The sequence below is a fragment of the Prionailurus viverrinus genome, chromosome A3, assembly GCF_022837055.1.
Source record: "Prionailurus viverrinus isolate Anna chromosome A3, UM_Priviv_1.0, whole genome shotgun sequence".
NCBI lineage: Eukaryota > Metazoa > Chordata > Mammalia > Carnivora > Felidae > Prionailurus > Prionailurus viverrinus.
In genome coordinates this window covers 1,372,174-1,400,000 of record NC_062563.1, presented here as the reverse complement: position 1 = coordinate 1,400,000, position 27,827 = coordinate 1,372,174, and the positions used below count along the sequence as shown (strand labels likewise).

The following is a 27,827-nucleotide window of genomic DNA, read 5'->3' as shown; positions in this document are numbered from 1 at the left end:
CTCTGAGTGGCCGTTGCAAAGCCGTCGGGGGGGAAAACCCAGCTGGGCGTGGAGGGGCCGGCGTGGACGGGGCAGCGGATGACGGCCCTGAAGGAGCCGGACCCCCCGAGGCTGCACTCTTCACCTGGGTCGGCAGCACCGGGCCCGCCGGCCCGCGGTGGCCCCAGCCTGTCGGGGCGTCCCGCGTGCTCCCAGGGGCAGACGGACGGTTCTCGCCCTCTGCCTGCCTCTGCCCACATCTCCCCGCCTGCCCGGGCCCGGCCGGGAGGGCAGCCCGAGAGCCCCACACTGCGGCTTCCTCTGATCCTACTGAAGCGGAGCCAGTCGTGTGTCACGAACGCCTGGCATGAGCCTCAGGGGGTCGCCGTGGGCGGGGGGCGGGGGGGATGTCCCGGCTCCCGAGGAAAGGCGTCTTCCCAGACGGGCTGATGATGACATGAAAGCATCTCTGCTGAGACATTTGCACAAGAAGAAGACTCAGGTTGTTGGAGGAAAAAGCAAGGGGACCCTCTAACCGGTGTGTGTGTGTGGGGACATTAGCAGCCAAGATGTCCGCGTGGCGGGGGTTGTTAAAGCAGGAGACACGCCTCTGAGGTGCAGCCCCCGGGCCCACCAGAGAGGCCGAGTCTCATGGGCCCCCCCTTGGCTTCTCCCTGGCTCCTCCTGCCTGACACTGCTGGGTCCTCCCTCGGTGGCCCACCGTGTCCGTCCCTGTGAGCACCACCCTAACACAGGCCACCGTGGCATCTCTCCGGGCCTGGGCCCCCCCCCTGGCTCCCAGGCCCTACCCATCTTGTCCCCCCACCAGCCTGTGTCTCGTGCCCACCGTGAGTCGTGTGTGTTTACCTGTCCTCCGCACTCACCTCAGTCTGTGCAGAGCACCCCGCGTACATCAGATGCTCAATAAATGCTTCTGAAGGTCAGATGGTGAGCCCAGGTGCCGGTGCATTCAGAGGACAGAGGACGACGGGCTGGTGAACCCAGGAGGGCGTGGGTAGGCAGAAGGGAGGGCGCAGCCAGGAGGCGCCAGAATATTCCAACAGGGGACGCCAGGGCAGGACATGTCCCTGCTCAAGCCTGCGGTTCCTGAGCTGGGAAGAAGCCGCCGCCCGGGGCCCGTGTCCAGGTGACAGCCCGAATCATGGGGAGGCCTGAGTCACACAGCCCAGTCCCCTTAAGCTGCCCCAGCTGCCACTGAGCTCCCGCAAGAGAAAAGAATAGCTGATGGTCCACGAGTGGAACACTGGGGAAGTCGTGGCCCTCCGGACAGCCAGTCAGCCCTCTGCCCTCGTGGGCTCGGAACACCAACAGCGCCAGGCGTCCACGGCCGCGGGCAGTGGAGTCCCTCCAGCAAGCTGCCATCTGCCCGAGAACAGGAGCCGGAGGCCAGGGGTATGTTGCGTGGTCCTCGAGCAGTGCCCAGCCCGGGCCGCCCTCATTCCCGAGGTCCGGGGTCTTCAAGATGGACCGGCCCACCTCCCTCTTTATAGGCGGGAGACAGGCCCAGCCTGGGAACGGACGCACTCAAGTCGTCTGGCGAGACCCCAATCCGGGCCCGCCTTGCTCTGCGCTCCAGTATCTGGAAACAGGAAGCTCGGCCCTTCGCCCCCACCGCGACCCTCTCTCGCGCACTCATGCACGGAGAACCGCGAGTCTCGAATCCGCTGGCCAGGGCTATCTGCTGTGGCAGAGTCTGCGGCTGGAGAGGAGAAAAGCAGAGTGGGGCCCCACTCGTCACGCGCCGTGTCCTCGGGATGGAAGGAAGAAGTTCTCGGCTGCTCCCGGCGTCGGGGGCCCGCTTTGGGGTAACTGGGCGGCACGCCGGCTGGCCTTCCCGCTTTGCTGAGAGCTACAGCCAGGGCCCTCGCTGGGTGGCGCTGGGCGGGAGCAGGGGCAGAGGACCCCACCACCGTTTCTGAGGTCACAGCCGTCCGGGGACAGGAGCCCCGGAGGAAGCCTGGCCGAGGGAGCGTGTGGTGTCACCGCTGGGACTTAAGCCAGGGCACAGACTCCCGTCCGGGCCCAGGAGCTGGTCAGCGTGGGAAGAAACCAGAGCCACGTTCGGGCCGAGTTGGGCTTGGGGTGTGAGTGGCCCCCGGCCCTCCTCCTTCACCCCGGCCACTCGGCTCTGGGTCCACCATAATCAGATTCACCTAAAGCAGGGAAAGGGCACTAATTCTACTGGGAGGAGCGGAGATGATGAGAGCAGAGCAGATGTCCTCCGGAGCACAGTGGCCAAGGGGACAGTAATTCGAAATTGGGAAGGAACAGGATATTTGCTAAACTGCGCACACAATTACGTGGCAAGGAAACACAATTGTGGGGCCACACGTCCATCTGCCTGTGATGCCGGGAACACGGGGAACAGGGCAGCGACGGCACCGAGGTGGGGACAGCCCCCAGGCCGAGCCCTGGTCCTGCACCGCTCTCCTGACCGCGTTGCTGACAGGCAGTCGGTGCTCCTGCTCGCGCTCTCGGCCCCTTGGTGTGTGAGCTCCCCGCCTCTCCGGACCCCACCCCCAGGCACAGCCGGGGGATCTGCTAAACTCCCTGGAAACCCACCCCCACATCCGTGTGTGCCCCCCCTCACCCTGGGGTCTTGATCAAGACCGGGTCCCCAGGTTTTCCTGGCATGGAGCAGAACCCCGACACCTCGAACTCTGTCAAAGGCTCACACAAAACCTCCAGAATGCCCTGTGCTGCGTGAGTTGGTCGTAATCCCTCAGGGTAGAATTAATTCCCCGCACGTTAGGAAAATGCACACAAAGGGCTTAGCAAACCTGGTCAGATCGGCTCGAACCTGCGTGGTGGGGTTGGCAGGAGCCGGTTCTTACACACCGGGAGCCATCCTGCAAGAAGGACTTTGTCACCGCAAGAAAAGGGTCACCATCACAGCGTGAGGGGCGGGTAGGGACAAGAGCCGGGCATACGCCACATGGGCCATGGTTTCTGTGCGTTAGATGACCACTAAGGTTCCTGCCCTCCTTCCGCTGGGCACAAAAGTGGGGGCTGTGCCCCAGGGTCAGACTGCCACACACCCGCTCGCTGCTCTGCCGCGGGTCCTTGTCAAGGATTTTTAAAGCCCGTTTGTTGCCACTTAACAGATGTCCCACTGATTTGAACATTCTCACGGGCTTGTTAGCCAACAGATATTTGACAACACAGCAAAGAGGCCCTCGGCCCACGCCCCCCGACAGCTTGCCGCACCGTACGGATGGCTTCCGTGTGGTTTTGAGAGGTGCCGGCATAACCACGAGGCAGCTCGCCACCCCAGCTGCCACGGGGGCTCGTGAGTCCCCCAACTCTCAGCCAAGGCCGGGCCCCCGGTGCGCCTCCAGCCTGCGACCCAGGGGAGCGGCCATCCTGCTCCTTCTGGAGGATGCCCTCCCCGGTCCTCAGGAAGGGGCAGGCGTCCTGGGAAGGCGATTTTCCTAATCCGATTGAGGGTCTCCCAGCAGCCCAGCTGGTGCCAGCCCTGCAGCACCGCCAGGAACAGACAGGATGTGGCTCCAGAGGGCTCCTGTGTCTCAAGTTCACTCTCAGACTGTGGCCTCTGTGGCTCCCGCGCACTACAGGAGGGAGACTCCCTCCCCAGTGCAGGGCTGCCGGCAGCAGGAGCAGCGGCGGGCCGTGGGGAAGTGCCTCCTACACAGGTTACAGGTGCTCCGGTGCTCGCCCCCTTCTCATCAAGATAGGAAGGGTCTAGAGACGGGTGGAGTGTTCCTGATGGCCCCTGCTCCTAGCTGGCTTGGGGTCCCCACCTCAGGTCTCCCCGACTCCAGCCCACCTCCCCCACACCAGCCCCTCACCCCTGTCCCCCCCCCCTCCTGACCCCCACCCCAGGTCTTCCCCACCCCAGGCCCCCGGTGGCACCATCGGCTTGGTGGCACTGTCCATGGTGCTGAACACCCAGCCTCCTGGGCTGGAGCATCGTCTCTCACCGAGTCCCCAGTGACTTGCCCAGCCTTTTCCAGAAGTTTCAAGCCAGAGAGAGCAGGGACCAGAGGGACCGAGTGAGCGAGGGAGATCAAAGGAGAGAAATGCAGAGGTTCAGCTCTGGGAGATCACCAAGGAGTCATGGTCTTTGAACTAGAAGTTGTTCTCAAAATTTTGCACTCGGGGCACCTGGGGAGCTCAGTCAGTTAAGCGTCTGACTTCGGCTCAGGTCACGATCTCAGTTTGTGAGTTTGAGCCCCGCGTGGGGCTCTGTGCTGACAGCTCAGAGCCTGGCGCCTGCTTCGGATTCTGTGTCTCCCTCTCTCTCTGCCCCTCCCCTGCTCACTCTCTGTCTCCAAAATAAAATTTTAAAAAAATTTCTTTAATTTGCACTCACCCAAAAACAGCACCCTCTCTGGGCAGGTGAGGGCAAGCCACATGCCCAGAGAAGCTTCCCTTGTGAGGATGAGGTCCCGCACCCTGGTGTGGCTCTTGCCCATACAAATGGATGCTTCATCTTCCTTTCATCTGCTCCCTGCCTATAAAACGTCCTGTGACATGGGAGGTGGGCACTCCAGCTGTGAGTCAGACTGGGTCCGGGCTCACAGCTGGGTCTGGGTTGCTTCTTCGATTAGGTGTGAATACTGACAGCTTCTGCCTTGTTGATTTGACGTGTATTCAGTGAAGTGCAGGCAGGGGTCCGAGCATGCTCTCTGGCTCATGGAAAGCATCCCGCTCATGCTTAGCTAAAGTCTATGTATCGAGAAAGGGGAAGTTAGAGGCCCTCAAAATGTCCTTTCTGCGTTGAGCCAGAGTCTGCCTATTAGGGCCGTCGTGGCGGGATGGGCTGTGTCGGATAGGCCGACACCTGCAGCCGGAAGCAGGCAAGCTAAGCCCCAGGCGGCACCCAGTGCCTGGGGCCCTTCTCCCCGTGCTGGCCTTTGAAACACTAACCATGACTCGCATGGCCCCTCCAGGTCACGTGCTGTGTCCTCTGCCCTGGTCCTCCACCTGTCCCACCAAAGCCCAGGCCTGTGGCCAGCACTGACCCACAGAGCGGTGTGCAGCTCCGTGGTGCCCTGTCTTGTTTTCTAGACACTGGTCCGTGTCTGTGTGTCCCTGCTGGGTGGCAGATATTTGAACTCCAGGTCCCAGCAGCATCTAGAGCACCGGGGTGCTTGTCAGACAAGGGATGGGAAGCCCTGGGCTGTGTCACCTTGAAAGCCCCTTTTCTTACCTTTGGCCGCCCCCTGGAATGGGGACATAGCCGCTGAGATCTGGTCCCTTAGGCCCCTCACGCTTCCCAGTCCTGGGGAGGCGGGGTGACACGTGTGGCTTTCATGCAACCAAGGGGGCAAGGGACACACACACAGGAGAAGCAGACCGAGTGTGCCCTTATTCCACCCCTGTGCCCTCGATCCAGGAGGACATGACAGGAGCCTCCCAGCTCCCCAGGCCCTCCCCGCCCATGTCGGCCTCTGCTGGGTTTCCCTCCTGGGGACGCCAGCATGGAGCTGTCTCCTTATTTCACCTGGCCGCTCTGTGCTTGCTTTTTTCACCTGTCTCCCTGGAGCATCCAGTCTGCCTCATTCCCGATGTCAACAGGGTGCCCCGTGGTGTGCACGTGTCGTAACTTATCAACCAGCCCAGATGGTGTTGTTCCTGGATTTTTGCTTTTCGAGCGAGGCTGCGCTGAGGGACGGTGGCACACCAGGGCTCTGGATGACCCACCTGGCCGTCCCCGCCCTCAGCAGCCGTGGCTGTCCCAGTGGAGAGTCGTGGGCCACACTTGCTGGGTCTGAGGGACGTTCCTTTCCACTGGAGTCTGACCTGGAAGTTGGCAGGGGCCACCCCTGTGAGCCTGGGCCGGGCTGGGGCTGCTCATCTGCTGGGGAGGGGGTCCTCTTTCCAGGCACCGAGGAGGCCCCAGCGGTCTCTACAGTGGAGAGTTTGGGCGAGAAGCCGAACCTCTGGGTTTTGCGAACGACCTGACCCTGCTTTGTGCCTTTCCGCTCACCGCAGGCTGCTAGTTGAGCCTTGAAGCAGTGTGAGCCCGGGGGCCATCTCTCTCTCTCTAAACACGTGGGATTAAGCAGAGAGGCTTGGGCCCCAGTGCAGAACAAAAGAAGGGAGGAGTGAGATGAGGCCCTTTGAAAGGGGAAGGAGAGGGGTCTCAGTGGAGAACCCCCTGGCTGACCGAGGGCCTGGAGGCGGGCCGGGCTGCCCGCATCCACGGTGGTGCCCCTCAAAGGCTGGCAGGCCTGCGATGTGCACCACCCGGGACTGGGGGCTGGCCCTGCCTCCCAGGGAGACCTCTGTCCCTAGATGCACACCTCCTTTTCATTGCTTAACGTTCTGCTCCACCCCCCTCACGAGATTACAAGTGCTGGGGGGCAGACACCAGCCCCGAGTCCTCGGACAGGACTGGCGGTGACAGCGCCTCAGAGCATCCTGGCTCCGTCCCCAAGCGGGTCCCCCAGTAACATCCTGGGCGCCACTGAGTATGGACCGTGCTCTCAGCCCTGAGCTGAGCACTCTTACTGTCCCCCTTCCAGAAGTGAGGAAGCTAAGGCTGAGAGGCCATTCTGGAACCGCCCAAAGCCGTAGCCAGCCAACCAGCACACCACCAGGGGTGTCTGAGGCCAAGGTCAAACCCCCCACTCCCTCCCTTTTCCCCTCCCCACCCCCAACCCTTGCTTCCTGGAGGCCCTGCCCGCCTCAGGGGTTTCCAGCTCCGGCCAGGGCTGCGGAGCCCAGAGGCAGGGGACGGAGGGAGGCGGGGAGGCAGCTCAACTTGTGGCCTCGAGCTCAGAAGACCTGACCTCCCCGAAGCAGGCTGGCCGCTGTGGCCAGACCTCGCCCAGCGGTCAGTCAGGGCCACGGGGGAGGGCGCTCAACCACCGCGTCAGGGACGGAGGACAGGCTCTGGGAGGGAGGTGCTGGGCTGACAAAGCCAGGACCTGGGCCTCTGGAGGCTCCCGCTGGGCAGTCTGCTTCCTGCCGGCCTCTTGGGTCCAGCTCGAAGCTGCCACGGGGAGACTGAGGCAGGATGGGCCGGGGCTGGGGTTACGGGAATGTCTGGAGGCGAGGCGGGACAGGAATTTCTCCGACGGCTGAGAGAATTGATTTTTTTCCATCATTCTTTTTTTTTTTTTAATAGCAGTGCCTGAACTTTATTTTTGAAATTCCCTCAGTTCCGTACTGTTTTGTGGCTCTCCTTTCTAGGTTTTAATCTTTGCTCCATCTGGCTTTGTCTTTTTGGTGTGGGATCTCCGTGAGTTAGGGTACAAGTTTCGGGAACCAATTCAGATTGTCCTAAGGGAATAAGGAAATACTTATTTTGCTGAAGAAAAACTGAGAGGCTGGGAGCAGCGGCTGCAGACGGCGGCTGTAGGAGCTCCAGCGAGGCCGGGCGGCGCCCCCCCCCCCCCCCGCATCTCCCCCCACCCCTGCCCCAGGTCCCTCCTGAACAAGAGGCCTGGGGTCGGCTCTCACCAGATACGTGTAAACGGTGCAGGGCTGCAGAAACGGCCTGCATTTGTCCAGGGAGGGCCCGCCTAGAGCTTTAGGGATGCTCGGACTGGACGGACCTGGAGGGTGGGCAGTTGCAGGGAGGCAGGGGGAGGGGCCCGGGGAAGGGGGCGGAGACAGCAGGCCCTGAGGGTCCAGTCTCCTGGCTTTGCAGGCGGCCACCTTCCTCCCCCCCACCCTGGCATGCTGCCCTCTTTACCCAGCACCATGCTTTGCCTCACTGGGCACCATTTCTGGCCCGTCTCCACTGCACTGGTCTCTGCGTCCACCCTTCCCCCTGTGCCGGAGTGTTCGCACCAAGTCTCTCTCGTGGGTCAGTATTTGGTAAGTGGGTGGTACGCTGCCACCTCCCTGCCCGGTACTGACCCATCGCTCTTCCTTTCTAGAGCTTTCCTGGCCATTCTTAGATGACGTGTTTCGATTTGCATTTTAGCATCAGCCTGTGTGTTCCCAAGTCTTGTGTCTTGTTGGGACAAATGCCTAGACCAGGCACAGCGTCCACACCTGCACCTACCCGTCTGGGAGGCCCTGGCTTCCCTCGCCTGGCCTCCTTGCCTTCTTGGGATGACATTTACAGTGTTCCCAGAGACTCTGCACCAGGCTTAATAGAGGTGCTTCTGTTCGCTCGTTGTCAGCGGGTAGGCCGCCTCGGGCCCCCGTCCGTGCTGTGAGCCTTGACAAGGGAAGGCAAGCCCCCAGAGCCAGGCGTGCCCCCCAGTGCCTCCGCAATCCAGATCTATGCCCACCTCCAGGCTGCAGGGGTGGGGGATGCCGAGGAGAGGCATTCCGGCCCCTGGAAGTCAGGCCTGGCCCAAGCCTCTGACCGGGGCGGGCCTGCAGGGTGAGGCCCCCTCTCCTCACTGCAGACCTCAGGATCAAGGGGAACCACAGCGGGCCTCACACCACACCTCCTAACCCACCAGGCAGGGCCCTGGCCCCTGCCCGTGGCCCCCCACCTGGCCCTCCGAGGCAGCGGTCCCTACTGCCTGTGCTCAGCGAGGTATGGTATCTTAAATGTTTTGACATTTAAAATCTGTGTTGGATACGTTTGTTCTGTTTAAATAATACCAGGCTGCGATGACTCACAGGGAATTAGTTTGTCTCCTGGGCCCAGACACAGCGTCCCCCTGCACCCCTGGCCAGCCCGCAGCCCAGCAGGAGCCTCAGAAGCCTTCCCGGAGCCGCCCCGCCGCATGCCAGCAGCGTCCTCACCAAGGGACTTGGGATGGGGCCCCATCACGGGCCTGCCGAGCTCTGAGGACGTGGGGGAGAAGGGTGCCTGGTGGAGGGGCTGTCAGGAGCCCCGGGCCGGCAGTGAGTGATGGGCACTGGGGCCAGCGCGTGGGAGAGGCCCTCCCGAGGGCCCATTCACCCTAGTCTAGCAGAGCTTTGTTCAGATGGCACTGAGGTCTCCTCCGGCCACCGCCTCCTGGAGGCCCTCTCCATCTCCCAGGTGGGTTCTGGAACCACTGTGTGGGTGGGCAGGGCCTCTGGAGGCCTCAGCCAGTGCCCTCAAGAGAGCAGGCGTGTGAGCCTGCCCCGCTCTGGACAGACGCCTGACCACCAAGAGGGCCGCGGAGCAAACCTGCCAACGTCCCCATCTGGGAACCTCTGGCATTTCTTGGCGGCCACTGGTCCCCCGTCCCCTGCTTGCATGAGCAGGACAGAGGTGCAGACACCATGTCTGCGTATCGTGGAGGACCCTTAGCTCTGCTCTCAAGGGCTGCGGGCAAACTGAGTTAGGAGGTAGCAGGGGTGCAGCCCGGGGCCCAGGAACCCTGGGCGCAGATGCCCTGGAACTCCCCAGAGGGATTGCAGCTGCCCGCAGAGCCAGGCACAACCAAAAGTTTTTCTGAACGTGAAGTTCAAAACGAACATTTGGAGCAGCCGACCACGGACAGACCCGCTGTGGCATCTTGAGGGCGAGGCACGTGGGGAGCAAGGGGCATCAGACAACAGGAGCGCTCGGGAAGAATAAGGCGGTGGCTGCGTTAGGTCCAGCTCCATTGGGAGACCCGTTCCCCGCCGCCCACCAGGGCCACCCCTGCGAGGTGGCTGCAAATGTCTGTCTCAGCCTGGTGTCCCAGCAAGGCCAGACTCGGGCTTGTACAGGTCCAGCCCCTGTCTGTGGCTCAGTTTCCCCAGGTGCAAAGGACACGGAAGTTAGAGGGCCAGTAAGAAGCACTTTTCATGCGTGGAGAGGCGGGGGGGGGGGGGGGTGGGGGGGGCAGGGGAAGGGCGTTCCATTTCTGTCCAGACGTGAGCTGTCTGCATCCAGGGTGACAGGCTGGGCTCAGCCTTCCTGGAGGGGCAGCACCATGCTCAGGAATGTACCCATGACATGTCGTGTCCAGAGCTGGAAACAGAGAGCCCCAGCCTTTCACCGCGGCCAGGGCACACCACACTGTCTACAGGCTGAACCCCATGCAGAGTGGCTCCCTGAGATGGCAAAGACTCCGTGACCGCTCTCTGAGCCAGGAGTGGGTGGGAAACGGGCAGGAAGTGGGGGGTATGTCTACAAGTCTGACGCAAAAGACCAAGCACCTTCCATACTCCGGGGGCCTCAGACCCCCAGCCGGAGGGGACAGGCACCAGGGCAGCGTCCCCTGCACGCCAGCCTGATGGCTGTCCTGCTCTGTCCCTGCAGGTTAACACCTTCATGTCCTTCGTGTTCCCCATGGTGGTCATCTCCGTCCTGAACACCATCATCGCCAACAAGCTGACCATCATGGTCAGCCAGGCATCTGAGCAGGGCCAGGTGTGCGCAGTTGGGGACCAACACAGCTCATTCAACATGTCCATCGAGCCTGGCAGGGTCCAGGCCCTGCGGCACGGCGTTCGGGTCTTACGTACGTAACTGCCGGGCCCTCTGGGGGGTGGGCCGGGTGGCAGCAAGGGGCTGGCAGAGCTGTGAGCCTCACACTGCAAAACAGGGCAAAGTTTAAGACCCGGGAAACGGAGCAGTCTGAGCTGAGACTTAAGGGTCAGCCCCAGCCAGGGGTTGGTGCTCTTAACTCCACTCCTCTACCTATTCATCTGTCCATCCACCCATCCCTCCAGCCATCCACACATCCATCCACACATTCATCCATCCCTCCATCCACCCACCAGCCATCTCTCCATCCATCCACACATCCATCCATCCCTCCATCCGTCCACCCATCCATCCCTCCATCCATCCACCCATCCATCCACCCATCCATCCCTCCAGCCATCCACACGTTCACCGTCCATCTGTCCACCCACCCCCACCCATCCATCCCTCCATCCATCCACACATCCATCCATCCCCCCCACCCATCCACCCATCCATCCATCCATCCATCCATCCCCCCACCCACCCATCCCTCCAGCCATCCACACGTTCATCCGTCCATCCGTTCACCCACCCACGCATCCATCCCTCCCTCCATCCATCCATCCATGCATCTATCCATCCATCCCCCCATCCATCCATTCCCCCACCCATCCATCCACCCACCCACCCATCTACCCACCCATCCATCCTCCAGTCATCCACATGTTCATCCATCCATCCGTCCACCCACCCATCCATCCTTCCATCCATCCATCCTCCCACCCACCCATCCCTCCAGCCATCCACACATCCGTCCATCTGTCCATCCGTCCATCCATCCATCCATCCACACATCCATCCACACATCCATTCACCCATCCATCCCCCCACCCATCCATCCCCCCACCCACCCATCCATCCACCCATCCATCCCTCCAGCCATCCACACGTTCATCCGTCCATCCATCCACCCACCCATCCATCCCTGCATCCACCCACCCATCCATCCCTCCTTCCACCCACCCATCCATCCCTCCATCCATCCACACATCCGTCCATCCACCCATCACACATCCATCCATCCATCCATCCATCCATCCATCCCCCCACCCACCCATCCCTCCAGCCATCCACACGTTCATCGTCCATCCATTCACCCACCCATGCATCCATCCCTCCATCCATCCATCCATCCATCCATCCATCCATCCCCCCACCCATCCATCCACCCACCCACCCATCTATCCACCCACCCACCCATCTACCCACCCATCCATCCCTCCAGTCATCCACACGTTCATCCGTCCATCCATCCACCCCACCCATCCATCCTTCCATCCATCCATCCTCCCACCCACCCATCCCTCCAGCCATCCACACGTTCATCCGTCCATCCATCCACCCACCCATCCATCCTTCCATCCATCCATCCTCCCACCCACCCATCCCTCCAGCCATCCACACGTTCATCCGTCCATCCATCCACCCACCCATCCATCCTTCCATCCATCCACCCACCCACCCACCTGTCCACCCGGCCATCCACCCATCTGTCCACCCATCCACCCACCCACCCACCCATCCGTCCACCCGTCCCTCCAGCCATCCACACATCCATCCCTCCATCTGTCCACCCATCTGTCTGATCACTCATCCACTGGCCAATTCAATTCACTCAGTCCCTGAGCACGTCTCCGGGTCAGGCAGCTCGCTCACACAGTCATCGAGCAGCAGAGGTGGGGTTATCACGTGCCATCAGGTGCCAGGCAAAGAGGCCTGAAGAGCAGCCCCCCTGCACAGTGACCCACATTCTAATAAGGAATCCTGAAGACCAACCCCTACAAAGGTCCCAAGCCAGCCCCCGTCACAGGAGAGCCCTGGTGGAGCTTATGCTCATGTGGGTGTGGGGCTCCGTGTGTGGGACGCCATGAGGGTGTCTCCTGTGCCCAGAGGTGGCCTCCTTGCGGAGAGTTCTTTCTTCAAACACCCGCCTCCCCCGCTCTGCTCTGCTGAAGGCAGCCCCACCCGACCCAACCCCTACCCTGACCACCTACCTGTGCCTCCCCCAGCCCAGCAGCCTTCCCAATTGCTGTCACCCTCACCCCAGCAGACAGGCCTCTGGGCCTCTGCCCCAGGCCACCTGTCCCTCAGCGGCCCCTGGTTCTTAGAAGAAAGAGGTCCAGAGTGTCATAATATATGACGGTTAAATGTTAAACGGTCTAGTGACCACTGAGATGTGGCAACATATTTAAAAAGCAAAAAGACATAGATGAAATTAATGTTAGTAATTGATTAGGTTTAGTATTTCCAAAGTATTGCCCTTTCAGCATTGATCATCGCAATATTATCGATGAGAGAGTTACTCAGCTCACAGTCGCCTCGTGTCCAGTGAGCAGCACACTGTGTCCAGTGGTCAGGGTCCCAGCATTTGCTTCCGCCCTGTCAGGGTCGGGCTTCCGGAATAGCCCCATGCCACCAACCCTTTTCCTACGGCTGCCAGCAGGACAGCCTCCCCTCGGGGGCCTCCCCCAGGCCCGGGTCTCCGGGGCCCCAAACCGAGCACCTCCTGAAGTTGCGCCCAAGTCCCAGGATGGGGATGTGCTGTCTCGGGGACCGTGTTCCTCTCTGGACCGGGCCAGCCAGCCCTGGGTTTTCCCTAGAGGTTGGCTTTTCTGTCGCTCCTTTTTAATTACAGTAAAACACACATAGCATACGATTTACCGTCTCGACCATTTCTAAGTGTCCGTTCGGTGATATTTCATACATTCATGACGCTGTGTGGCTGTCACCACCATCCATCTCCAGAATGTGTTCATCTTACAAACCGAGACTCTGCCCCCACCCACCCCCTTCCCCCAGCCCCTGACAACTGCCACCTCCTCTCTGTCTCTGAATTTGACTACTCTCGGGGCCCCATGGGAGTGGAATCGTTGTGTTTTGGTGCCTGACTTACTGCCCTGAGCACAACGTCCTTAAGGCTCAGGCTGTGGCACCAGGTGGACTTCCCTCTCCTTAAGGCCGAGTAATATTCCATCATCTGTTGGTGGACACTCGGGTTGCCCCACCTTGTGGCATTGTAAGTGGTGCTGCTGGTGTACAAACGTCTGCTCGGGGCCCTGATTTCGGTTCTTTGGGGAACACCCTCAGGAGTAGAATTGCTGGGTCCTGGGTACTTCTGTTTTTAATGTCTTGAAGAATTGCCATGCTGTGTCCCAAAGTAGGCATGACATTTGACGTTCCCGCCAACAGCGCAGACGGGTTCTAATTTCTCCACATCCTCACCAAAAATCACTATTTTCTGAGGGCTTTTTTCTTTAATAGTAGCCATCCTGGGGCATGCTGGGATCTGACTATAGTTTGGGACTGCGTTTCCCTCATGATGAGTGATGTTGAGCAGTTTTTCATGTGCCGATTAACCATCTGTGTGTCTTCTTTGGAGAAATGTCTACTCAAGCCCTTTGCCCATTTTTAAATGTTTATCGGGTGGTTTGATTTTTGCTGTTGAAGTTTAGTTCTCTGAGTATGCTGGATATTAATCCCTGAGCAGACATGCTAGGTAAATACCTTCTCCCATTCTGTGTGTTACCTTTACATCCTGTTGACTGTGTCCTTTGATCCCATATCCAAGAAATCCCTGCCAAATTAAACATCGTCAGGTTTGCGCCCTCCGCTTCTCCTAAGAGTTTGGGACTCATCGTTCTTATTACCTTCAGGTCGTTGATCCACTTTGAGCTAATCGTGTATAGGGCGTGAGGTAGGGGTCTTCTGCATGTGGCTGCCCGTTTCCCTGACACCGTTTGTTGAAGAGACCATCCCCTCAATGGTCCTGTCCTGGCAGCCTCACAGGGAGTCATTTGACCACATCCATGAGGCTTGTTTCTGGCTCTCTTTCTATCCCATGGTCTCTATGTCTGTCTTTAAGCCAGTGTCACACTGTTTTCATAACTGTGGGTTCGTGGTGGGTTTTGAAATCAGGACGTGAAAGCCCCCCATCTTTGTTCTTCCCAAGACCGTTTCTGGGGTCCCTCGAGACTCCACGTGAATCTTAAGATGGGTTTTCCTGTTTCTGCGAAACACAATGTCGTCAGGGTGCTGAGGGAGCTTGCCCTGAGTCTGCACTTTTACGAGTGTCAGGTCTCCTGCACACATGACAGGACACAGCCCTTCACCCACGGAGACCCACGTCTCTCTGTGTCTCAGGGGCGGTGGTCATCGCCTTCGCGGTCTGCTGGCTGCCCTACCACGCCCGGCGCCTCATGTTCTGCTATATGTCAGACACGCAGTGGACCCCGTGAGTACCAGGCGGGGGTGGGGCTCGGGCTGGAGAAGCTGCCACAGCAGGTGGGCATGGGGGGGGGGCGCTGAGCAGAGCAGCTCAGGGCAAGGGTGCGGGTCACGCCCCCACACGTCCTTGGTGTGGCTGTGACCGGGCCGGGGGAAGGACGAAGCTCACAGAGGGACGGGTGCCCAGGAGCAGGTAGCAGCAGAGAAGGAAAGCAGACCCTGAGCGAGCGGGCACGAGACAAGTCGAGAGATCTAGACAGAGACAAGGAAGGGCCGGCCCTGCTGGATGTGGGAGGGGGGCTGGGCCACCGCAGGCTGGCGGAGCTGCCAGGAGCACCCCCGGGACTCAGGGCAAAACCAGCAGAAGGAAGATCTGGTGGAGGAGTCCGGGAGGCCGTGTAGAAGCTTCCAGAACGCCCTCCCCTGAGGGCGAGGTACACTGCCGTCCAGGAGGCCGGGAAGGGGTTCCCGCCCTGGCTGTTGGGTTGAGGCCGGGGCGCGTCCGAGCCCCGCAGCCCAGCTGTGCTGGGACCCCACCAGGCCAGCGGAAGGGCAGGTGTGTCGCGGGGAGCGCTGGAGGTGCCGGGCAGGTGGGCCGCACCCCCCAGGGGGGACGGCCCCAGCCCAGCTCGGTGGGGGGGTGTGGCCACGACGTCCGTCCGGCTTCTCGAGACAAGCCGGAGTCCTGGAACTTACCACGGAATGTCCCGGGTCAAAAATTTACAAGGCGTTTCCTAAACGTTTGTCCCGAGCCACCGCCCGAGCCCGCGCTCCTGCGGCCGGGGGGGGGGGGGGGGCTGCCAGGCCCCACCCCCGCGTGGGGGCCGCGGGCTCTGAGCGCCCGGCCCTCGCCCCTCCCTTCCAGGTTCCTCTACGACTTTTACCACTATTTCTACATGCTGACCAACGCCCTCTTCTACATCAGCTCCGCCATCAACCCCATCCTGTACAACCTGGTCTCCGCCAACTTCCGCCAGGCCTTCCTGTCCACCCTGGCCTGCCTCTGTCCCCTGTGGGGGCGCAGGAGGAAGAGGCCAGCCTTCTCCAAGAGGACCAACAGTGTGTCCAGCAACCACACGTTCTCCAGCAACGTCACCCGGGAAACACTGTACTAGGCGGGTGGGGCCCCGCCGCTCGGCAGCCCCCCCCACCCCCACCCCTGGGGCGGCGGAGGGGTCCGGCGAGGCCCGGGGCCCCACTTGTTTCAGCTTCTCCCCCAGCCCGCCCCACCCCTCCCTCCTCTCCTCTTTGAATGCCACGGAGACATTGTTCCTCTCCCGGATCCAGAAAGGGCCTTTAATGAGGACAAATTAGTGCTGGGTGAAAGGCAGACTTCTTTGTTCCCAGACGGCTGTGTGTTGAGGGTGGACAGAAATGAAAGGCACGGGTCGGGCCAGGCGGGCGTTGGGGGCGGCAGTGCCTCTGGCAGGGGTTGGGGAGGGGTGGAAGAGGCCGGCAGAGGTCCTGGCGCCCCCGGGGAGCGAGGAGAGGACCCCTACCCTCCTCTGGTACAGCAGGCAGCCAGACGGCCCCCCTCCAAGGGCGACTCCCAGGAAGCTTCCCTGTGTCCCCACTGACCACCCGGGGGTCGGGGTGCCGGGCATCGGCCGGACCGGGCCTCCCCCTCCTCTCCTGCCTCCTCACCAAAGCAGCGGGCTCCACAGGGATGCCAGCTGCTGGGGGGCTGCCCTGGAAGTCCTCTTGGCTTGGCGGAGGCAAGGCCAGGTCGGCGGAGTCTTGTCTCCACACCCCCCGCCCCAGGCCAGGCCAGGGATGTCCCCGCGGGCTCTTGTCCGCTGTGCGGGTGAGCTCCCGCTGCCCAGCTCTGAGCTGCTTCGGGGTCGGCTCCCTGGAGTGGAGGGCAGCTGGCCGGGTCCCAGAGAGACACCAGTTCTGGGGACTCGGCCACAGGTGAGGACGGGGAGTCGTGAGTACAGCCAGCCCGCCGGCCAGCGTCATCCGTCACAGCCAGCCGGCAGCAGCCCCGGCTCCGGGGACCCAGAGGGGCAGGTGCCTCCTTGGTCTGGAAGAGCCGGTCTCCAGGCAGGGTGGCCTGGTCCCGACCTTGGCCCTAGAAGGTCCCCCGAACCAAAGGAGACAGTGGCAGAAGGGCCTGGAAAGAGAGGTACAGGCTTTTTAAAAGCCCAGGTTCTCCCTGGGCTCAGGAGCATATTTGGCCTGAAGGGAGACTGTCGGGCTGGCGGACGGCTGGGAACAGCCCTGACTCGGGACTCAGGAGGCCTGGTCCCTGTCCTGGGTGACCAGGGCTCGATGTCCCACCCACGAAAATGACAAGGTGGATGGGAGGATGTCAATGGGCGCCCCGCTAGGAACCGTGTCCTGCTTAAACCCCACGGGGTCCTTCTCCGTTCACCAGGGACAGCTGGGGGGGGGGGGGGCAGGGGGAGGAGGTCAGCCCACAGCCAGCCCCGTGACCCAGGGGCCACCCACGCAGGGGCCGAGGCCAGCCCAGACCTGGCACACAGCGTCTGCTCTGGGCGGGTGAGCAGGGCGGCTGGGCCCTGGCGGTGGGCGTCGGGACGAGGGCCCGGACCCTCGCTGGCGCTTCGCGCCTCGGGCACGGGTCCTCGTGCCCCGGCTCAGCCGCCTGACAAATGGGTGGGGCCGTTCCTCCCTCTCAGCCGGGACTCACGCGACCGTCTCCGCGTGCCCAGCGGAGTCCGCGTGTCCAGGATGGACAGAAGGGACGGTTCCCCGGGATGGGGGCGGAGTCAACGCAGGTGGGGACCCTCCCCCCACCACCCCGCAGCCTCTGAGTCGCAGCGGGGGCGGGGTCCGTGCGCAGCCCCAAGTCTGTCCGGCTCTCAAGGACCCCGCCTTCCCGTGTGCGCACTTCGTGCAGGTAGAGACGCAGCCGCGCAGCCGGGCCCCCCTCCCCGTGCCGTCCAGCCCCGTGGAGTCAGCTCCTGGCCACGTCACACTGGAGCTCCCGAAGCCGGTCTCAGAGAACAGTGTCCGGTGTGACTGGTCAGCAGTGATGCAAAACCCCACCGACGGCTCAAGCGCCCCGCCCCCGCCCCCGTGACCTAATCGGCAAGAACAAAGCCCCCGAGCCTCTCAATAAAGGAGACAGTGGCCCCCGTGGCTGAGACTCTTATGTCCAGGGGCCAGTGGGCCCACATCTGTTCATCCCCTCATTCGTTTGTTCACTGGGCGTTTCCTGACTCGGGGGACAACCCTCCACTGGGGCCCTCTGACCAAAACCGCCAGGGCTCTGGTTGCATCTCCCAAAGGCTGGGGGCACTGGGGGCCGGGATCCCCCAGCTCGAGTCCTGCTGCCACCAGGGCGAGGAACAGCGGCAGGAGGAGCTTGCGCAGAAGACCCCATAAGCCACGGGGCCGCCTCCAGGCCTGGAGTCGGGGAGACCTGGGTCCACCCGGGGGTGCGGCCAGCACGCTGTCCTCCGTGTGTCCGTTTTCCTCGTCCGCGGGCTGAGCACAGAGGCGGCCTCCTGACGGGCGTGCAGGGTCTGTGAGTGTCGGACTCGGGTCTCCGCGGCCCCTGGGGCCGGCCTAGAAAACGGGGAAGCCAGTGAGCTCTTCCCCAGGGGTCGGCAGGTGAGGGACGCCCGGGGACGGGGACGAGCACTGGCCCTGACCTCTGGCACAGCCGACCCCTCGTCGTCTTTCGGCTTCTCCTGCTACACCTTCGTCCCTCATGGGCGGCGTCCCCGAGGTGTCCAGCCTGGGGGCGGGAGGGAGAGCGTCTTTCCCGGCTGCAGGGAAACACCACAAGCCCATAGATGCCAGCCTCCCAGGCCCCAGCCTGCCCCGTGTGCTTGAGCGGAAGCTCCTGGAAAGGTGGGGGCGCGGGGAGGGGGACCTGCCCCTTCAACAGCCTGTGCAGAAGCGCCAGAACCCCAGCCGCGTGCCCTCCCCCTTCCTTTCCTGCAGTCCTTCGTTCACCTGCTGCCTCCAGCTGACTCGCGGCTCCCTTCTGATTGGCACAGGGGTGAGGGGTGAGGCTCCAAACACTCCCTTGTCTCTCCTCGCGAGCGTCCCGCCCTCCCGGCAGGGATGGCTCAGGACACCCCTTCACTCCCAGATGTGAGAGACTCACTGGCAAGCTCCAATAGGTGCACTGACACTTTACGAGAATATCCAAAGGAATAAAACTCTAATGGTGGAATTTCAGGCCAGTCAAGGAGACAGAACTTTGGGGTCAGTGGGAAGGCGGTCTGGAACCCTAACCACACTTCAGTGCCACTGCCCCGGGAGGCCAGCGCTCTGGACAAGCCCCTCCTGCAAGTTCCTGAGCCTGGATCCCTATTCCAGCACATGCACAGGGAGGAATCCTCCCTCCAGGTTCTACTAAAGGCATCTCTGGTCGCACCGCCAGGGAATGGGAGGAGGGCTTGGGAGAGAATTCCATACATTTTAAAATACCCTTGAAGGAAGGAGGAAAAAAAACCACAGGCCCAGGCCTGCTCCTGGATCCCGAGTGCAGGGAAAGCTCCCGGCCCCGCCCTCCCCCTCCTGCTGCCCGTGACGACGATTTGAATCCCGGTTTTTGTCAGAACTCCATGGAAACCACGTCCAGGCTGAACGTCTAAAAGAAATGGCCGTGTGGAGAGACGAGGACAAGGGGAGGCCAGCCCCAAAGCATGCACGCTCATGTACACACACGTGCAAGCACACACACGCGAGGGCACTGGCCCCTGGCCCTACTGGGGCTCCTCCTGCAGCTCAGAGAGGTCACCGGTCTCAGCCCAGCTCAGGTGGCACAGACCACTGGCCACCTGGGCCTCCGGGCCCCTACCTTCCCCGCCCCCTTGGGGATGAAAAGATATGGGGGGGGGCCTTGTCCTGCTCTCTGCAGCCCCACAGGGCATGGCCAGCCACGCCCAGGGCCAGAGCCTCCACTCAGCCCCTGCCCACCCTGGTGGGGCCCCTCGGGGAGCTGCGGTGGGACAGGGCCCAGGCCTCACTCTCCCTGCTGGCTCAGGGTGGGGGGGGGGGGGGTGGAGTCTGGTGCTCATCCCCCCGCAGGGTTCTTGCCCTCTTGTTCCCGGTGGGTGTTGAACCAGAGACCCTGGGGCTGTCGCTTGTGATGGAATGACAAATTCAAACTCCAGCTGCTGGATTTGAGAGCCATTCGGCCAGCCAGCCCTCCGCCGTAATTCACTCATCTTTGCCCACGGATGCTGGGACTTATCACCCAGAAAATCGATGGGCACCTGGGGGCTCAGTCGGTTAAGCATCGACTTCGGCTCAGGTCATGATCTCACAGTTCATGGGTTCGAGCCCCGCGTCGGGCTCTGTGCTGACAGCTCGGAGCCTGGAGCCTGCATCAGATTCTCTGTTTCTGTCTCTCTCTCTGCCCCTCCCCTGCTAATGCTCTGTCTCTCTCAAAAAAGAACATTAAAGAAAATCTAATGAATGAATAAGCAAACGTCCGCCTTCCTCACCAGGTGTGGGGGCAGGGCCCCTGCGGAGAGGAGACAGAGGCCAGGGGCAGGAACTTCACAGACACACAAAGTGGACCCCCAGAATGACAGACCTCCCAGATCTGTGCCACCCCCACCCCCGCACGGCTCAGCAAACCCCCGCTGAGCAGAAGGGGGAGCAGACGGAAACACACACACACACACACACACATACACACGGCAGGCCTGGAGCCAGGTGAACGCACCCAGGACGGTCTGCGAGCCTTCCTGTGACCACACGATCCTGCAGCGTTTGATGGGGGGGTACCCACCGGGGAGGCAGGTGTGGGTGCTCCTCGGAACGAGCACTCAGGGCGGGGCATGAGGGCACAAGTCCCCCACCCCCGGTGTCCCCTCGGGGAGCCCAGGGGCCCCTGCAAGCTGGCTGGGGACCTGAGGCGCTCCCGGGCTCCCCGGGCTCTCGGGAAGCAAGACTTTCCCCAGGGCTCTGCCTCCTGGTGTCCAGTCTGAACAAGCCTCCGGGAGGGCCGTCTGGCTTGTGGCCTCGTGCCAGCCGAGCCCAGCAGCTTCAAGGCTCAGCGCTCCGCTCGTCTGCCTCCCGAGACCCACAGATACTCTACACCGGGGGCCCGGACACCCCAAGCAGGGGGCTGGGACGGAGGTGCCGGAGCTCCGCCTGCCTTCGCCATCCCCCTCCCGGCTTCTGGGAGTGGACGATCGGTCCCCACCACAGTCTGGGCCACACGGTCTGTGCACTTCTAACCGCTAGAGCCAACGCCTCCCGCAGAGCTGGTGGAGCACACCCCTACCAGTGCCGAGTGTTGGTGATGAAACCCTTCAGGTCCTTCGAAAGAAGGTTCTGGCTGAATATTCCATGACATTCTCTCCCTGCCACATTAGTCACCGGGATTTCGGAGGAAAACGTCAGCCTCATCGACCCTTCAGGATGAGCGGTTTCCTGTGATCTGAGCAGTCCCGGCGCTCAGGGCCACGGCTAGGGGGGCTCGTGGCCGCTGCTGGAGCGCTGCGGCCGCTGGCTTCTCCGCTCGGGGGTTTCCGGTGGGCAGATCTGCTTTGGGAACGAAAGGGGGTCCGATTGAGCGTGTGGCGTATTTGCAGGGGTGAGGGGAACGGCGGCCCCAACCAAAGCATTCGGGCTCCCCTGGGAATGATCCTCTGCCTTGCCCCTTCCAAGCGCCCCCGCCCCCGTGCCTCCCAGGCAGTGATTCACTTTCTCAGACCCTACACGCTCCCCAAGAGGGGCCTTGGGAGACCTCGCTGCTCCCCTCTGAGCGTTCGTGCCTCGTCTACACGGGATGTGCCCGCTCTAAAACGCTAAACCGCGGGCGGAATCCTGAACCGCTGGAGTCGCCAGAGAGCTGGCGCCCCAAGGGCAGCAGTGGGCATCGCGGGAGCCCCCGGCCGGCGCCCCGGCCCGCGCCCGCCTTCCAGCTGGGCAGACGACTCCCGTGGCGTTGTCCCGTCACTTCGCTGCTTGGGTGACAAAGAGCTTCTTGCCAGGCGCCGCCCCACACGCCCACCTGTCTGCCTCTTTACCGTCCGAGGAGCGTGGGCTCAGGCTCTTGTCGGGACAAGACTCGGCACGAGCGAGCGGAACGGGGGAGAGAGGCCCGAGGTGTGGAAGACGCTCCTGGATGGGGCCCCAGCCTCCCCGCCTGCCTGGCTGGCCGTGTGCGCGCGGACTTTCAGGATGCAAAGCCTTTCCCTTTCGGTAGAAGGTGGTCCACTCTCCGAGGGAAAATTTGAAAAGAGTATACGATACCGAGTGAAGTCCCCGCTTAGTCCCCCCGGGGGGTGGCCGCCGCTGGCAGGGGGGAGCGCGCTGCCCCGCGCTGTGGCAGGGCCGGCGGTGGCGGGACACAGACACCAGCCCCCGGACGCGTGCACGCGCTCTCTCTCATGCACGCGCACGCGCACACGCACGGCGCAGCCACGCCGGCCGAACCGTGCTCGGCCCTTCGTGCGCACGTTTGCCCACGAAGTTAAAATACATCTTTGACATTCAGATGTTCCCGAAGGTAAAACGGGCTGTCTTGTGCAGAAGTGAGGTCCCTGTCCCCAGAGCGCCCAAGCAGAGGACTTGCTGTGTCTCCACAGGCCTCGGCTGACCCTGTGGGAGCTCAGGCGTCAGAACGGCCCTGCAGGTGTCCTGGGGCGTGGGACGGGGGGCTCGGCCTGCATACCCACCCTTCCTCGTGCAGCCACCTCTGAGGCAGTGCAGGTGAGGCCAGTGACCATCAGGGAAGGGACAGACACAATGAGGAGGGGACAGTGGGGGGGGGGGCAGCAGAGAAGGGACACGAAAACCCGTGCTATGCTCAGTCAGTTGTGGGACCTCGCAGTGGTCACTAAGCAGGAAGGGGACAGTTCCTTTTACTGATGAGGGTGTGGGTCTGAGAGGGAGACCTTGTGGGACCCCTCAGGGCCAGCAGCAAAGCAGAGGACGCTCTGGTCCCCCAACACCAGCCCAAGGACTGGGCTTCCTTCCCCTAGGCACCCTCCCCTGCCCCCACTCCAGCCGCACTCAGCCAGGGGTCTCTTTACTGTCCTTTCTCCTTCCCACGGTCTTTCTCCTCGATGGCCAACAAGCACACAGCTTATGGCCTCTCTGGCCCCAAGTCATCTGAGGACCTGATGGAGACATGAAAACCCCGTTTCAAATCATCTGTGTCACTTTGGGTGACTCAGCGGCACCCAAGAAAACATCAAATTCCCACCCAAACCCCGGCCTCCCGGGGTCCTCCAGGGACTCCTGCCCAGACTAGGCCACCCATGGGGGATAGAACCTCCGGCTCAGCAAGGAAGCAGAGTCCCCTCCCCCAGGCAGGCTGGTGGCTCTAATCCAGGGAGGCTGCTTGGAGGAGGCAGTGGAGGGGGCAGCCTGGGCCGTGCTCCCCCGGCGTCCACGTGGAGATTCCCATGGACGGATTTACCAGAGCCCCCCTTGGCTGCCAGCCCAGGCTGTGTGGGGACACTGCGTTGAGCAGCGTGGGCCGTGGGGCTCCCATGGGGGTGGGGCGGATGGGAGCCCGGAAAACAGAAAGGAGGTGGTTGGGGTGAGCAGTCAGAAGCAGACAGAGAGGGTGGCTGGGAGGGGCACGCTCCCCCGGTAGGGACAGTGACCGGCTGTTGCGGGGAGGACAGCTGAGGGCAGCAGGGGGGACAGGTGGGCAGGGCGGCACCGTGCGGCTGTGGGGCTCATGTTGAGCTTCCTGGGGACGTGTGGTGGGCTCATTACGGCCCCCCAGGAGCGGGCCCCCCACCGCGGGAGCTGGCCCAGCCCTGCAGATGGGGCCCTGGCGTCTGACGGGGTGTCGGCCCCGCTGGCCCTGTCTCTCCACATCAGTCACTTCTCTTGGGCCCAAATTACTCTAATCATGTTCCCCCTCGGCAGGCAGGCTCCTCTGAGCGTCCCTGTCATTCGTTTACATTAGAAAGTGACACTTCAGTGGGGCACGGGGAGGGAGAGGCTCTGACCAGCACGGCCACACCCGGCCTCCCCAGCACAGCAGAGCCCCGCTCCCGCTCCCGGCTACGGCCCTGCCATGCCGTGAGGTGGACCCACCCTGGTCTGACCCCGGGGCCCCTGAGGGCAGGCCCCTCGGGCCCCGGGCACCGCGGGCTCCCCCACACCCTCTGCGGTCCCCCTGCGGCCCCCACCTGCCCCCTTAGCCCAGTCTGGGCTTCTTTGTTTCCACCACCCAGCACACTTAATGAGCGCCTACTGTATGTACCAAGCCAGGCAAGGAGCAGAAAGTCAGGGGTCTGTGGTGGGAGGCCTTGGCAGCCCAGAACACCAGGCTGTGCCTGTTTGCCGTCCCCGTGTCCGGGCTCCAGGAGGGAGCCGGCAAGTCTTGTGTGGACCGGCCCCCTCGGAGGCTCCCCACGGCCCGAGGACACTTGCCCCTCCTCAGTGTCCAGTTTACAGAGGGGGAGGGGCCAAGAGGGAGCCCTAGGCAGTCTGTCGCCCCGTCCCCTGCTGCCGTGGGATCCAGCCTGGGTGGGGGTGGGCGGGAAATGAACTTTAAGGGCCTCTTTCCGCCCTGGGTCTTGACCCCTCGCCCCCTACCCCACCCCCAACCTGGCCTCACCCAATCGGAGCACTAAGAAGCTTGAGATTCTTGCATGATGAGGAGGTGTCTGTGATCAGGAGGTCTCTGTCCCTCACAACGGTGACCATGAAGGTCCCTGAATCCTGGCGGGGGGGGGGGGGGTTCCTAGCTGGGCCTAGGATGCCCTGTCCCTGTTGCTCCCCATCTCCCATCCCCTCCTCCTCAGAGGGTGCTCTCTGGCCACCCCCCCACCGCTGCACTGCCCCATAAGCATGTGCCAGCTTTTGGCCCCCCCATCCGGCCACCAACCGTGGGCATAGTGACAACAGCAGCATTTCTCCCGCGGGACCTCTGTGTGTACCAACCTCCTGCAATTTTGTGCTTGCCGCAGCCCCCAAGAAGGAGCCGTTAGCACAGCCGCATCACGGGGCCACTGACGCTCCCGGGTGCCGGGCAGTCTGCACGGGACCCTGTGCCACCGGCACCCGCCGCCCGCCGGCCCCCGTGCTCAGCCCCAGCTCCTCCCCCCAGGTCCTCCGTGCTGCAGGCTCCACAGGTAGAAACTGAGAAATCACCCCCCCCCCCCCGCCCAGTGCTAACAGGAGAGACTCCCTCCGTTTCCTTCCAGCGTCGACTCTAGAAAACTGGGAGTTGCAAATTCTCTCTCAAAGGAGGTGTGCATTCCTTTGAGAGGTATATAAATCTTTCTAAAAGCTAAATAAACCTCCCTCCAGCTTACAACCCAGGACTGTCTTTCTCAAGGACCTGGGAGCCGTCTCTCTGAAATTAATCCCCAGGGAAGGGAGCACCCCTTGCCCCAGCCCCCGAGAGGCAGGAGCCCGGCGTCCGCGGGCGCCTCACCCCCAAACTCCGTCCTGTCGTGAGGGTGCGGGAGTTTATTTTTCCTCCGATAAAGCCGGCGAGCTAACACAGATGGTCACCGCAGTTAGAGGTGGAGGGGGACGGGCCGTACGTGACGGCAGGTGCCGTCAGGCCCTACCTGAGAAGTGTCTACGCGAGCTGAAGAACGTGGTGATGGGGGTGTTTCCTCGGCTCCGGAAAAGGGTGCATTTTCTTCTGTCTTTGGCAGCCCTTGGCGGATGGCCCGTGACGCAAGCTGCACACTCATTTGATAATAAAACTGTTCTCTTTCTCTTCCACCTTCGTGGAGAGGTGTGCCCGGCTAGCAGATTGTGTTTCTGGTTGTATTTCGCCAACATGCCGTGAGTGACACCGGCTTCCGCGTGCCTGGCGCCCGGTCCCTCCCCACGGTCCCTGGCCCGTTTCCGGTTGAAGCTACTGAGTGGTTGATTCTCGACTTCCTCCCACACCCGCGGACGCGGCATCTTCTCAGCGAAGAGCCCACGTGCCCCTGGGGGGGGGGAGTGATATGTGCTGCACCCCAAGATGCGGACGCCCCCAAAATTAACGGGGAGCCCGGCACAGCCCCCCCGCCCCAGGCACGCTCCGGCACACCTCCCCAGGCGGCAGGAGAGGCGAGCCCGCACGTGATGGCTTGTCACGCACCCAGAAAGCCACGCCGTGCGGAACCGGAGGGACGGTGACGATGGCCTCACGGCTGGCCGCCCCGAACACCAGGCTGAGTTCCCGTTCTTCAAAGGCAAGTGGCCGTAGATGACTTTAAGTGACTTTCCGTTAGGACGTGCCAGGGAGCCCAGCGTAGCTTCCCAATCGGCGGGTCTGCGTGTGAGCCCTAACCCGTACTGACGGCACCAAAGAGGGGCAGAGCTGGTGCGGAGAGATTTCCTTGCTGCCCCTCGGGGCCTCCCCCAAAGGGCCCCGGGGCGGGGGCGCCTCTGCTCTGTGGGCGGGATAAGCCAGGAGCACGGGAACTCGGGCCAGCGGGCCCCCCTTCTGTCAGCACTCGGTCCTCCGCGTCCACCCGCAACAGCGGGCCCTCTGTCATCACACCGCAGACGTGCTCATTCTGGGAGGGCTGCTTGGTGCCTGCGGGAGGCGGCACGTCCACTCCCCTACCTCCAGAACCTGTGAGCGTGTGTCCGCGGCATGTGGCAGGGCGCGGGACTTTGCAGATGTGTTTAAGGCCGTAAACGTCAAGGTGGGGAGACTATCCTGGATTTCCAGGGAGGCCCCAAATAGTCACACGACCTTTTAAAAGCAGAGCGGTTTCTGCTTTCCGCTCTCTTGGGCATTTCCAGAGGCAGGCTGGGAAGTCCTAGAGACTCGTGTGTGGGAAAGACCCAGCCGCTTTTGCTGGCTTCCAAGATGGAAACAGAGGCCCCCAGCCAGCGATGCTGGGGGCAACCCCCGACCACGGCCAACGAGGAAAGGACACTCGGCCCTACAGCCGCAAGGACCTGGACCCTGAGCACAGCCTGGACGAGCAGGCAGCGCCTTCTTCCCGGAACCTCCGGGGACAAGCCCAGCTGGGGACACCGCAGCTTCGGCACGTGGGACCCCGAGCGGAGGACCCGGCCGGGCCCACGGAACACGGGGTGCGAGTGGGTGCTACCGGACGATGTGCTGAGGCAGGAAAGCGTGGAGTGCCCTGCCGTGCGGCTTTGCAGTACGTCCTCAGTGCCCTGGCCATCCAGATGCAAGTTATTGTCAGTCTTCCGCTTTGTCCCAGCACGTCTGTCTGTGTGCACGTGTGGCAGAGGGTAGCCCTGCTCAGGGACCCTGAGTCAAGCACGCCCCGCCCCGGCCGGGCACAGAGGCTGTGTCTGCACGCAGTCCTCTCCCTTGGTGCTGCAGGACCTGGCTCGGCCAGGAATGCCCGGGGCCCTCCCGGCAGGCGCACTCCAGTCCCGGGAGTTCTGCAGCCGTCACCGGCCTGGTCCTGAGCAACTACATCCTGGACCTGAGTTGCGGGCCGTGGGTCACTTGGGGCAGGGGTTTTGGATCCCTGTCGCCAAGGCATGGACAGGTCTGAGCTCCCAAACCAAAAGGCCTTGCTCTCCATGGCATTCTGAGCACTGCTTTTAGGAAGAAGGCCATAGGGCGAGATGGGCCAGCATAGCGTGGTCACTGGTGAGTGGACAGAGAAGGCACGGGGCAGATATGGGAGGACATGCACTCTAGCCTGGCTGAGACCCCAGCGGGGGCCCCTGCCTTGCCAGCCCCTTCCTTCTGCTGCTTCATACCGTGGCTGCCGGCTCACCAGTGCCCACCTGTTCTGGTGGCCGCCCCCGTGGAGCCTTCGGCTTCCCTGGAAGGGACTACCGTGACCCCAGGGTCCGGCTCTGACACAGGCTCGGGCCTGGGGTCACCGGAAGGATTGTGTATAGATGAGCTGAACGTCCTGGGTCTTTCTTTTTTTTTTTTTTTTTTTTTTTTTGTTTTTAAATTTTTTTTTTTTTCAACGTTTATTTATTTTTGGGACAGAGAGAGACAGAGCATGAACGGGGGAGGGGCAGAGAGAGAGGGAAACACAGAATCAGAAACAGGCTCCAGGCTCTGAGCCATCAGCCCAGAGCCCGACGCGGGGCTCGAACTCACGGACCGCGAGATCGTGACCTGGCTGAAGTCGGACGCTTAACCGACTGCGCCACCCAGGTGCCCCCGTCCTGGGTCTTTCTTACTCAAGTCCGGGAGGAAGGGTTTGCTTTGCGGAAAAACACTCCAGGTGATTTCTCATCAACACGGAGGGAGACTCCTCTGGTGAATACGCCAGGTCTCCGAGTCTTGGAACTGAGAGGTTACGTCAAAAATGTTAAGGAAACCATTCAGTCCAACGTCCTGGCATGGCCTGTGCCCACCACGCCGTGAGGTTGGATTCCTTCCCTCCTTTGCTCAGGGTTTCCTGGACGCCGCACA

At 62.3% G+C, this 27,827-nt stretch overlaps 2 protein-coding genes across 3 annotated transcripts in view; one reads left to right on the top strand and one right to left on the bottom strand.

The window, feature by feature from the left end:
• NTSR1 (neurotensin receptor 1) overlaps window positions 1-15,809 on the top strand; it is a 46,844-nt gene extending 31,035 nt beyond the window's left edge. Inside the window, 3 exon segments of the mRNA XM_047854576.1 lie at window positions 10,115-10,316; window positions 14,465-14,555; window positions 15,414-15,809. Of these exon segments, the coding sequence (XP_047710532.1) occupies window positions 10,115-10,316; window positions 14,465-14,555; window positions 15,414-15,663 (543 nt within the window). The 3' untranslated portion in view covers window positions 15,664-15,809.
• A 126-nt stretch (window positions 15,810-15,935) lies between these two features.
• LOC125163034 (uncharacterized) lies at window positions 15,936-25,247 on the bottom strand. 2 transcript variants are annotated; one of them, XM_047854577.1, is made up of 4 exons: window positions 25,030-25,247; window positions 20,766-21,028; window positions 18,169-18,285; window positions 15,936-18,082 (listed from the first exon to the last, which is right to left on the bottom strand). In XM_047854577.1, exons 2-4 carry the CDS (start codon window positions 20,888-20,890, stop codon window positions 17,716-17,718), a joined length of 609 nt encoding a protein of 202 aa, XP_047710533.1. In that variant the 5' UTR covers window positions 20,891-21,028; window positions 25,030-25,247; the 3' UTR covers window positions 15,936-17,715. The 2 variants fall into 2 exon arrangements, with proteins under 2 accessions (XP_047710533.1, XP_047710534.1); XM_047854578.1 differs by lacking the exons at window positions 20,766-21,028; window positions 25,030-25,247 and adding an exon at window positions 20,202-20,528 and having other exon boundaries at window positions 18,169-18,254.
• Window positions 25,248-27,827: the final 2,580 nt, after the last annotated feature.